This window comes from Rhinopithecus bieti, unplaced genomic scaffold (genome assembly GCF_001698545.2).
Source record: "Rhinopithecus bieti isolate Rb0 unplaced genomic scaffold, ASM169854v2 scaffold_21649, whole genome shotgun sequence".
Lineage (NCBI taxonomy): Eukaryota > Metazoa > Chordata > Mammalia > Primates > Cercopithecidae > Rhinopithecus > Rhinopithecus bieti.
This window is the reverse complement of record NW_016811584.1, coordinates 2,868,603-2,881,331: the sequence shown is the minus strand read 5'-3', so window position 1 is coordinate 2,881,331 and position 12,729 is coordinate 2,868,603. Positions and strand designations below refer to the sequence as shown.

Sequence of the window (12,729 nt, the reverse complement as noted above, 5' to 3'; positions counted from 1 at the left end):
TGAGTTCGCGCCATTGCACTCCAGCCTGGGCAACAGGAGCGAAACTGTCTCATAAATAAATAAATAAATAAATAAATAAATAAATAAATAAATAAATAAAGCAAGCTCCACCAAGAGCCGTGTTGAAATGTGAGGTTCCAGAGAATCAAAAGGCCATTTGAAATGGGGAAACTTTCCTTGTGGCCAAGTCGCCCCCCAGTGGCTCAAAGGCCTGTAATCCCAGGCCCCACTGTTTGGGAGGCTGAGGGATGGGCGATCCACGGAGGTCAGGAGATCCAAGGACCCATTTTCTGGCTTAACCCAAACGTGGGGAATCCCCGGTCTCCTACTAAAATTACAAAAAAAAAACTAGCCCCCGGACGAGGCCCCCGGGGCCGGCGTGGGCTCCAAGCCTGTAATCCCCAGCATTTGGGGAGGCCGGAAGACGGGCGGATTTCACGAGTTCAGGAGAGCGAGCCATCCCGGCTAAAAACACGGTGAAAACCCCCATCCCTCTACTAAAAAAACACAAAAAAAAAACTAGTCGGGCGATCAATTGCGGGCGGCCCTGTAGTCCCCCAGCTAAACTTCGGGGAGGCTGAGGGGCAGCGAAGATGATAAAAAACCCGGATGGCGAGCTTGCAAATTTTGAGGCTAAAGATCCGGCATTGCACCTCAAAGTGGGCGACAGAGCAGAACTCGTTCCTCAAAAAAAAAAAAAAAAAAAAAAGAAAAGAAAAAGAAAGGAAAAATTGGGGGACTTCTCTTTTGCCTTCGTTAACTTTCCCTAATTTCCATTTTTTTTTCCTTGGAGGATTAGAGTTTTTCTTGCTTCTGTCCGGCCCAGGCTAAGAGGGGGCAAAGTGGCGGGCAAATTTTCTCAGCTTCACTGAAAAACCTCCCACCCCAGGTTCAAGCGATTCTCCTGTCCTCAGTCTCCCAAGTAGGCTGGGATTACAGGCATGCACCACCATGCCCCAGCATTTTTGTATTTTTAAGGTAGAGACAGGGGTTGCACCATGTTGCCACGCTGGCTTCTCGAATTCCTGACCTCAGGTGGATCTTTACCCTCCCTCCGGCCTCCCAAAATGCTGAGATTACAGGCATGAGCCACCGCGCCTGGCCTCCATTCCTTTTGGATCACTAAAAACACACACACAATAACAATCTCAAAGAGCTCTTTGGGGTCTTCCGACCTTGCAAGAACCTTATTTGTTTTAGTGGATTCCTCAACTTTATTTCGATAGGGCTTATCTTTCTTCTTCCAAAGAGCTTAAAAGTAAAGGACACAGTATCGTTTAATAGTTTGTGGAATTAATTGAAACCACCCAGAGTTTAGCAAGCTGAAAATTTTCTTTTAAAACTCCTCCTAAAAGATTATTGAAAAGAGAACAAAAAGTTAGGCAGTATTAGCAGTATTAGCAGTTAGTTTAAGATTTCAGGAGCACAGAACTGATAATAAGTAATAAATTCTATTCAATGGAGTTAGCTGGAGTTTTCTGGACCTGGTAATCACTCAAGACAATATGTGCTTTTCTTAACACGAGAAACAGTCTTGATAATTGTTAATCGGCGATTTTGGAACTAATTTTAAAAAAGACTTAAAATTCCTCATATTTACTGTCAAGCACATAGTAAACACTAAACTAAATAATTGCTGTTAACTAAATATTTTTTCATTGTAATTTAATATATTAGCCTGGATCCTCCAAAAGGTTCAAGTTAAGTGAATATCAATTCTAATTTCTTTGAGAAGCAGAAAAAGAAAGAAGTAGTAACAAGAAGTTCCTAGTTCCCTCCAGGGATGTAAATCTTCCTACTGGGCAGGAAAGCTATCTTGGAGAACATGACGACTCCATAGGTCATTCCCTTTCTCATTTTAAGACTCTTTGAGATACTAATTGTCTGCAACCAAGTAGTTACTGTGAATGGTACAGTAACTTTCGACAGGCTTTTCTTTCTTCTTCCAAAAGAGCTAAAAGTAAAGACACAGTATCTATTAATAGTTTTGTGAATTAATGAAAGCACCCAGAGCTCTTTAAGGAGCTAAAGTAAGCTCTAGGGAACTGCACAGACTCCACTGGCTTATGACCTACAGATAAGTGAGCTACTAGAAAAGAACGTGGCTAGGACATTAGCTAACATTAGGCGTAACGAAAATTTAGAAATTTGAGTTTTCCTTCTGTTGTACTTAATATGCAATTAACTATTAAGATCTTTCAGTTAGTGAAGATCTTACTTGATTTTCACATCAACAGTGTGAAGGTAGAGCAACTGTAACTTCCCTCATTTTACTGACCTGAAACACAAGTTTAGAGAGGTCAAGTAATATACCAAGATCACATATCTCATAAAGTTGTGAATCTGGAACATGCGTCTGGACTCCAAGTTTGGGGCCATCCAATTATATCGTGCTGCCTCCACACATCCCTAAAGAACCAAAGTAATCTTGATCTCACCTTGAAGTTCAAAGCATTTTTGTTTACTTGTTCTAGCTAGCTCCTGGGCTTCGATCAATTCCTTTTGAAGATGCTGTATTTCTTGCTTTGCCTCAATTTCTGACTGTGCACCCTGCAAGTCATCTGACAAAAACATGTTTATTTTAAAAGCAAGAGTTAGTATCACACTATAATCTCTACAATAAAAGACTGGTAATCTCTTTCATGTTTGCACATGCATAAACAACACAGAACAACTGAGTTAAATAAAACTTGGAAGCAAATTATAGTAAGCATTTTAGTAATTGGGAAAAAATACAAATACAGTTATATATATTAGTAATAATGGTGATGGCACTATAAAACATATATTAACATAAATTATATATTCACAATTTTAGCATAAAAATAATGACAGTGATAGATTATAACTCATTGCTTATTAAGATTTGAAATTCAGTGAGATGAGCAAAATGCTATTCTTCTTCATCAATTTTGAAATTTCTTGATACCGGTCAGAAAAATTTCACTTGGAACTTAACTGGATACGGAAAACAACAAGAAACTTTTCTTCAAGAAACAGCTAAATTTTAGCACAATTACCCTAGTTGTGAAACACAAAATAAAAACTAGGCTGAAAGCTCTACTGAGCTTACTTTATCATCACCATTTCCCCAACACACACATATAACAATGTCTGGGCTGGGCGTGGTGTGGCTCACGCCTGTAATCCCAGCACTTTGGGAGGCCGAGGTGGGCAGATCACGAGGTCAGGAGATCAAGACCATCCTGGCTAATACAGTGAAACCCCATTTCTACTAAAAATACAAAAAATTAGCCTGGTGTGGTGGCAGGCGCCAGTAGTCCCAGCTACTTAGGAGGCTGAGGCAGGAGAATTGCTTGAACCCAGGAGGCGGAGGTTGCAGTGAGCTGGGATCATGCCACTGCACTCCAGCCTGGGCAACAGAGCAAGACTTCATCTCAAAAAAACAAAAACAAAAAAACCCCAACAATAACAACAAAAATCTGCTGAATATATTAAATGATGTAACCTAAGTGGTTTTACTGAAATAAATTAAATCCAGCATTCTATTTCAAATATGCCCCTTCCCCTAACCTCCCTCCTCTCCAATCACTCTGTTCCTTTTTAGTATTAAAATCTTCTGCTACTAAACACTGCCTGAAATAAATATATCATCAGGTAAGCTATATTCTTCTAGTGATATGTAAGTATCACCTTGGTTTATAAGTACCTCAGCATAACAACTTCAATCCATCAAAAAAGAGCTAAGAATAACTCTCACAATACAATTAAATAGGTTTTGGAAATTATATATATATATTCATATTCATAGATGATATCCTATTTTTCTCTCTAGAAAAATTGTATTCTGGCCTAGGAGCGGTTCATGCCTGTAATCCTAGCACTCTGGGGGGCTGAGGCAGGCAGACCACTTGAGGTCAGGAGTTTGAGACCAGCCTGGGCAACATGGCAAAACCCCGTCTCTAGGAAAAATACTAAAAATCAGCTGGGTGTGGTGGTGTGCGCCTGTAATCCCAGCTACTTAGGAGGCTGAGGCATGAGAATCACTTGAACCTGGGAGGCAGAGATAGCAGTGAGCCAAGATCGCGCCACTACACTCCAGCCTGGGCGACAGAGAGTGACTGTGTCTCCAAAAAAAAAAAAAAAGAAAGAAAAAAATTTGATTCTGGGTTCATCTACTCTAGTCAACCTATCAATTCTTCCTTCAAAAGGTCTTTTGGCCAGGGAAGGTGTGTGTACAGAGAGAGATTTTTCCAGTGGCAGAGACACTGTTGCATTAGCTACAAAACTTCTCTCACAGCTCTTTCGACACTATCCACTGGAGTCTGCAAAGGTCCTGGCCCCTGTTTCTGGATTTGTCATTATATAAGATAATGCTTTTTTTTTTTTTTTTTTTTTTTTTAGGGAGTATTTAGGAGAGAAGCATCATGATGCCTGCACCTTACATTCAAGTGGTTTGACAAAAACATTGACATTAATTCCTTGAGTGGATATTTTCCTTGCTCTGTGATCAAGTTTTTCAACCTCAGTGCTACTGACATTTTGGGCTGAATAAACTCTTTGCTGTGGGACTACCCTATGAACTGTAGGATGTTTAGTAGTTTTCCTGGTCAGATATTGTCAAATGTCTCCTGGGAGGTAAAATGCCCCGTGTTGAGGACTATTGCTATATGTTAATAATTTGATAATCAAAAAAAAAATTCATACACAGGTTTCTTTTCTATAAAAGCACTGGCTATTAATTCTGAAACAACTTTCTGTGTATTGTAAAAAGGCTCAAATAAATTCACTGTAGATAAATGCAGCCACTTTTCTCACTGTTGAAGAAGAGAATTACAGATATGAAAATAGGTAAGATAGAATTAATCCTCTGGGCCGGGCACAGTTGCTCACACCTGTAATCCCAGTGCTTTGGGAGGCCAAGGCAGGCAGATCTCTTGAAGTTAGGAGTTCGAAACCAGCCTAGGCAACATGGTAAAACCCTATATCTACTAAAAATATGAAAATTAACTGGGTTTGGTGATGCACACCTGTAGTCCCAGCTACTCGGGAGGCTGAGACAGGAGAATCGCTTGAACCCAGGAGGCTGAGGCTGCAGTGAGCCAAGATCATACCACTGCACTCCAGCCTGGGCGACAGAGTGAGACTCTATCAAAAAAAAAAAAAAAAGGATTAATCCTCTGGTGTAGGGTATGAACTCAAATAGATTTGGAGAAATATATAGAAATAAATACAGATGTGTGTACAACTGCATGCACACACAAAAACACACACACACTTCTTAAGTCTGTCCACTGAGTGAGCCTAGAAGCAATTATATACCAGTAGCCATGGGGACACCAAACATTTAGATCCTGCTTTCTCTTTTTTTGAGACAGGGTCTTGCTCTGTTGCCCCGGCTAGAGTGCAGTGGTGCCATCACAGCTCACTGAAGCCTCAACTTGACCTCCTGGGCTCAAGCTATCCCCCTTCCTCAGCCTCCCTGAGTAGCTGGGACCACAGGCACGTGCCACCATGCCCAGCAAAATTTTTAATTTTTTGTAGAGATGGGGTCTTGCTATGCTGCACCAGAGCTGAATAAATTCTTCACTGTGGGACTACCCTATGAATTGTAGGATGTTTAGTAGTTTTCCTGGTCTCTATTCACTAGATTCAGTACCCCTCTCCACCCTGCCCCACATCCCAGGTCACAACAACTAAAATGTCTCCAGATATTGCCAATGTCTCCTGGAAGATACACTCGAACTTCTGGGCTTAAAAGATCCTCGGCCTCCCAAAGTGCTAGGATTATAGGTATGAGCTACCATGCTGGGCCATGTCATAAAGAACATTACTGAGACAACTGTCAAAATGTGAACAGGTATTTGGATTCGAGAATAGTAATGTACCCATGCTAATTTCTTAATTTTGAGAATTGTATGGTGGTTACATAAGATAAATAAGAAATGCATACTGAGGTATTTAAGCATAAAGGCTATCATGTCTGCAACTGATTCTTTGTTTTGTTTCGAGATGGGGTCTGTTGTTGGCCAGGCTGGAGCGCAGTATCACAATGTCTGCTCACTGCAGGCTCTACCTCCTGGGCTCAAGCAATTCTCACACCACAGCCTCAAGAATGGCTCAGACTACAGGCACGCACTGTGCCTGGCTAAGATTTGTAGTTTTTTGGTAGAGTCAGGGTCTCACTATGTTGCCCAGGCTGGTCTTGAACACAGTGTTTGATCATAGAAGTGGAGACACTGACCAAAAATCTTTACAAATTAAGCTTAATAAACAGACATAATAATCTGACTATATTCAAATTAATCGAATAGTGTGCAGATCCTCTTTCTAGAAAACCGAGTACGATTTTTTAAAAAATTCAAACATTTAATGAGCAATTCTTTTTGTGCAAAGGTTGATCAAGGGCTCATTGTATTTTATATGGTTGTGTGGGAAAATGCATTATCAGTTTATTGTGGCTTGGGTCCATTCTCATAGTGCCTCGTTTTTGTCCTAGAAATGGACACAGAAATCTGTTTCACAACCTTGGGGAGTCTTGTGATGAGTACTGGTGGAAAAGCGTTTAGATGAATATAAATGAAAGCCTTATTAAGCCAAATTCATTTTATTTAGACATGCAAGTCACATGGAAATAAATGTTATTTAGGAGTAATGTAAGTTGTAAAGATTAACAGAATCTGTTTTTTCCTTAACATAAATTGTATATCTTTAGAACTGCTTGGTGTATAGTCTGGGCCAGGGGCCAGTTTTTTCTCAGACTAGGCTAAATCCTGTAAATTCACACAATAAATGAACTGACAGACTACCTACCTACATCATATCCTAAATTAAATTTGGTGTCACCAAATATCTTCAAAAGAGTGACTGGAGATTCAATTTAAACTCTGACCTTTGCTCAACTAAACTTTGACACTGATCCACCTGGTAAAAGGCCAAATCAAAGATTTTTTTCCCAAGTTCTATTTTGCATGTGCATGCTTGTGGAAAGCTGATCTAGCCATAACATATGGCATGTCATCAACTAATAGAAGTGACCTGGCAAGTGGATGTGTCCTCTTTCCATCACCGTCACTCTTCCCTTCAGAATGTCTAGTCACTGAAGGCTTGATGAGAACAACCTTCACAATGCAGGAAGATCATCTTTCCATTGTGGATACGTGTGGCCATATCAAATAGTCTAAGGTAGTAGCCTCTTATTGTCAATTCTTACTCCTTTGCCACTCTTTCTGAACTGCCAGGTTCCTTCTCAACAGCTGGATCTTTTACCTTCCCCATTGTTCTTTTCTTTCACTAGAAAGTCCCTCTGCTACCACTGTTCACCCCTGTGCAGAGAATTTCCAAGCCTGGTTCCTATCTTCTGCCTATAGCCTCCTTGTGTATCTTATCTCTGTATCTCTCAGGTCAATAAAACATCTGAGAAATAAATGAAAATGACTTGTTGGTTCTAGTTTCTGTTCTGCACATCCAGCTTCATCTCCAGTTCCTAGGGTGACCATATAAAACTGGGACAGCTTTGAATATGAAAGAGAGCACTTTTGACGATAATTATGCTGGGACAATAGGCATAAAGGTCCCAGGCAAACCCATGGTCACTCTTCCTGTTTAGCATGTGCCAAATTAGAACCATCACAGCCACCACTAGGACACCTTTTCTTCCAGAAGTAAATATTTCTTAATTTTCATTCAGTCAGGGTCAAATGCTGGAGTTATAGCTGACTTCCATCTCTCTCCTATATTTAGTGTCTCAGGCCAATGGATTCTACATAAGATTACCAAGGGAGAGATAAAAGATAAGAATAACAGGGCCCCAAGTGGGTTTTCTTATCTGAAACTGCCACAGTAATTACCCTAGTTCAAACTCTCAAATGATTAAGCCTCTTGACTGCCTTACTTGTAGCCTCTATCTACTTCAGTTCACTCAACAAACCTCCCCAAAATACAGATCTGATCATATCATTGCTGTGCTCAGAAGCCACTGAATTATTATAATGATCACTCTATCTTATAAAACACTCAAAGGATTATGTGAACAAACTTTAATTATACCTATCAATCCTCAAACCAAACCCATATGATCTAGCTTGTGATTTTTAATATTTCCTTTTCTAAGGTATTTTATCTACTCTTCTTGTAATCTTACCCATTTAAAATATTTTATAGATGTAAATATAAAAAAATCTTAAAATCTTTAAGACAAGACTAAAAGAAAGAGTATCTATAATACTATGATCACACTGGAAAAAAATGAGCAATTTCTTAATTGTTTGATATCCAGTCAGTATTAAAATTTTCCATTGTCCCAAATTTATTTTATAGTTGAATTGTTCGATTGAAGATTCATACAAGGTTCATACATTGTATATAGTTGACATCTTTTTTTTTTTTTTTTGAGATGGAGTCTCACTGTGTCACCCAGGCTGGAGTGTGGTGGCATGATCTCAACTCACTGCAACCTCCACCTCCCGGGTTCAAGCCATTTTCCTGCCTCAGCCTCCCAAGTAGCTGGGATTACAGGTGCGCGACACCATGCCCAGCTAACTTTTTAAATATTGTTTGTAGAGACGGGGTTTCATCATGATGGCCAAGCTGGTTTCAAACTCCTGACCTCAAGTGATCCACCCACCTTGGCCTCCCAAAATGCTAGGATTATAGGGGTGAGTCACCACCACGCCCGGCCGATATATCTCTTAAATCTCTTTTAATTTATAGGATTTCCCCCATCCCCTTTCCTTTTTTTCCCCTTCTAATTTAATTGCTAGAGAAACTGGGTTGTGTGTCCTGTAGAATCTTCCACATTCTGGATTTTGCTGGTTGTATCCCCATCACATCATTTAGGATATGTCCCTAGTTCTTTGTATGTCCTGCAAATTGGCAATTGAAGTGAAAGTCTTGATCAGATTTAGGTTTAGTGTTTTTTTTTAAATCACTGAATATACAAGGTAAGACACACTATTTATACAGTCATCTCAAATGCCTCTTGTCCCATGAAACTCAAAATGCCTTTCTTCCCCATCCTCCAAAACAAACAAACAAACAAACAAACAAACAAACAAACAAAACCCTGGACATTCTCTTTTCTTTGACTCCTGATGGCAACAACCACCAATAATTAGCTTATCATCTATACCTCTCTGTGTGGTAAATGGGGGAGGGAGTAAGTTTCCCTGTGGGGTCCTCGAGGATCACTCCAATATAGCTGTGGGAATTATACTTGGAGAGGCAAATGAAATTAAAGGATTTATTATACTCAAAGGTCCTAGAGAGGAAGGCAAGGTACACCATGCAGGGAACCATATGGGAGGAGGGCAAAAAATGGGCTCAGCCAAACAGGTATAACTGATAGAGTGAGGACCTGTAGGCAAATGCTTGTATTGGGGGTCAGGATACACAAACAAAAAGGATGAGGTGATTTCGTTAAATTTCACCAGGCCACTGTCAGGGAAGGATATGAAGGGAACTTGTGGCAGGGACCCAGCCTTATCATACTGGTGCATCTGGTTGCCAGGGCAGAGTGTTCACAGCCCGTTTGTGGGGATGTTGAGGCATAAGGAAAATACAAAGTTTTAAAAAATGTACTATCACTAATTTGACTTAAAATTCCTTAAATCCCGAGGACAGATTTTTGCTTTTGTTTTTGAGACAGTCTTGCTCTGTCACCGAGGCTAGAGCGTAGTGGTACGATCTGGGCTGACTGCAACCTCTGCCTTCTGGGCTCAAGTGATCCTCCCACCTCAGCCTTCTGAGTGGCTGAGACTATAGGCATGCACCACCATGCCTGGCTAATTTTTGTAGAGATGGGGTTTTGCCATGTTGCCCAGGCTGGTCTCAAACTCCTGGGCTCAAGTGATCAGGCTGCCTCAGCCTCCCAAAGTGTTGGGAATAAAGGCATGAGCCACCATGTTCGGCCCAACAGTCTTATTAGACTTTAAAACCACTGCAGTCCCTGGCAAGGTTCCCCAAATAGAGTAAATTTGCAACAGACATGATTTGAAGTGAATTCCAATTTTTAAAAAATGTTTCATGAGAGACGGTTTCAAGCATACAGAAAACATGGCTTCATCAACTTATTTCTCATTTAAAAGTAACATAAATAGATAGAAATGATTACTATATCAAGGAAAAGGTACTACTGCTATCATCATTTTATCTCATAATGAATGTTTATTATTATTTTCCTTGTCCTAGCTGACTAATGTGACAAGTCATACACAATAATTCTAAATAAAAAGATTGGCTATTTTTTAAAAAGGGGGAAAAAAACTTGAAAATAATGGTTCAGGAAGTCAAGCACAGAGTTTGAATGAGGAAAATAAAGAGGCTACTTATATGTAGCTTCTTTATATAGCTCTAAAGGTCAACACTGTGCTCTAGTAATTTATACTTTTAAGAGAAAATTATGTCAGTCTATTGAACCTAATTATACAGATACAAACCATAACCACACATAATCAAGCATAACATAAATGTTTCTAAAAAGTACCACTGATATGTCATTTTTAAGAATCTGTAAAACTCTTACAAGAGAAACTTTACAAAAGAAAAACAATAATGACCATAAAGAGCTATGATAATTATAGCATGGAGACTCTTCTAAAATATGCCTCCTTCTACCTAGGTGATTTTTCTTTACATCCAATCACTGACTGACTTAACAGTCTGTTCTTAAAATCAAGCTGAGAGAGAAAGAAACAAAGTGAAAGAGTAAACAAGTCGGGTAGGGTGGTGCATGCCTGTAGTCCCAGCTACTTGGGAGGCTGAGATGGGAGGCTGAGGTGAGAGGAACGCTTGAGCTCAGAAGTACAAGACCAACCTGAGCAACTTAGCAAGACCCGTCTCTAAAAACAAAACAAAACAAGATAAGTAAAAAAATCTATAAAAATAAAAATCAAGCCACAAAATCTTTCAGCAGGTATTTATAAAGATACTACTTCATTAACAAAAAAGTTGGCAATCATACAGAAATGTAAACAAAAGTTTTAGAAGTTCTTTCACCTTAACGTAAAGCAAGATTAGGGAAACTCTGACCCATCTTCATCAATGGCACCTGAAGCAGTTACTAACAGCATCTGCACACAGGCCCTCTACTCCACATGCATCTTGTATTTTCCAGTCTTCTTCCTACATCTTCCCCCCTTCCTTGAGTCTGACTTCCCAGGCTATATGGTGAGTATTTTATAGATACTGTTTGGTGGTACTCATGGATTAAAAATATTTTTTTCCCGATTATCTGGCAAGTGACAAACAAACAAATGCATTACTAAGTAGAAAAAATCCATCACAAACAAATCCTTGTTCCTAAATACCGTAGGAAATAATTTTAAAACTCCACAATCTTATTCAATTAATATGGAGTTACTCAGAGTCCTTCAACAGGCTTTTATCAATCACCATCATCATCATGATCAGTGTCTTCATTATGGTGGTTAACATTTTATGTTCCCAACACCATGGTAAGTGTGGTCCATGCATACTCTTTCATTCAATTTTCACAATAATCCTATAAAGTTGATTTTCATCAATCTAATACATGAAAAAGCCCTGAATCACAGAGGGGTTAAGCAATTTGTCAAGGACACATTACAAATAAATGGCAAACTTATGATTGAACCTAGAGTTCTTTGGCTCTTAGCTTTGCGGCTAGTGTTACTTTCCTAATGCTCTTGTGGCTTTATAATTTTAATGTAAGAAGTCCATTATCAATTAATTCATCATATATCTGAGTTTTACTGAATACCTGCATTGTGGTAGGCAATGGGATAAAAATCAAATCTAAGACTAACAAAAATCACAAAGGCACTAATAATAGTTGAATATAATTAACACAATCATAAACACTATAGTCAGTCTTAACTTGGCTATTGAAAAGATTTCTGGGAACACTGAATGGCTGTACCAAAATATCTCATGTACCCCATAAATATATACACCTACTATGTACCTATAAAAATAAAAAAAAGAAAAAAAGATTTCTGGGAGAGTTCTGTAGTGCAAAAGACCATAAAGAGGGCTACTTTTGTTTGGGTGTGTTCATTACTCATTTACCTCCTTTCTTTTTTCTCCACGTTCCCATAAAGGCCCATAGGGTCTGACAATTCTTTCAGTATCAGTAACTACATTTTACACAATAATGGTATTGCATTTCTGAGATGAGAGTTCTGGACCATACCAACATTAACTTATATTTATTATTGTGACATTAGAAAAAAAGCATGCCTTATCAACACCAAAGATCACCTAAGAAGAGTACAAATCATTAAGAGTGCTCCTTCCTTATATAATCCCAAAGTTCAGGGACTGGACAAGAAGATTCCCTATTAGTCCAGCCAGAAAAATAGGCACTTCCACAAAGAGACATTTCCACAGGCTGCTACTATCACTTTGATCCCAGAGAGCTGCCTGGTATTAGTACACCACTACCAACATTTTTAATTAACTCATTGGACTGAACTTACAAGATATGTCGATTTTTCTTGTGTACAATAAGGTAATATAAAAGAGACTGAATGTTGACAATTTTCCAGTAAACCATTCCCAAGGAACTCTATTTTAAAAACATTTTTATAAATGCTGATTTATTTTCTACCCACTTTATTCTAAACAAGTAAATATCAAGAAATAAATGTACTTCCTAGTTAGAGGTGAGACAAAGAGTTCATGCATTTGCTTATCTTATCAATATCTAAAATGTCTTCCTTCCCATCCTTCCTTCCTTCCTTCCTTCCTTCCTTCCTTCCTTCCTTCCTTCCTTCCTTCCTTCCTTCCTTC

At 39.1% G+C, this 12,729-nt stretch overlaps 1 protein-coding gene across 1 annotated transcript in view; it reads right to left on the bottom strand.

Annotated features, from left to right (window-relative positions):
• SLMAP (sarcolemma associated protein) overlaps positions 1 to 12,729 on the bottom strand; it is a 109,658-nt gene that overhangs the window by 22,896 nt on the left and 74,033 nt on the right. The window contains 4 exon segments of the mRNA XM_017894173.1: positions 1,176 to 1,197; positions 1,199 to 1,228; positions 1,932 to 1,954; positions 2,439 to 2,561. Of these exon segments, the coding sequence (XP_017749662.1) occupies positions 1,176 to 1,197; positions 1,199 to 1,228; positions 1,932 to 1,954; positions 2,439 to 2,561 (198 nt within the window).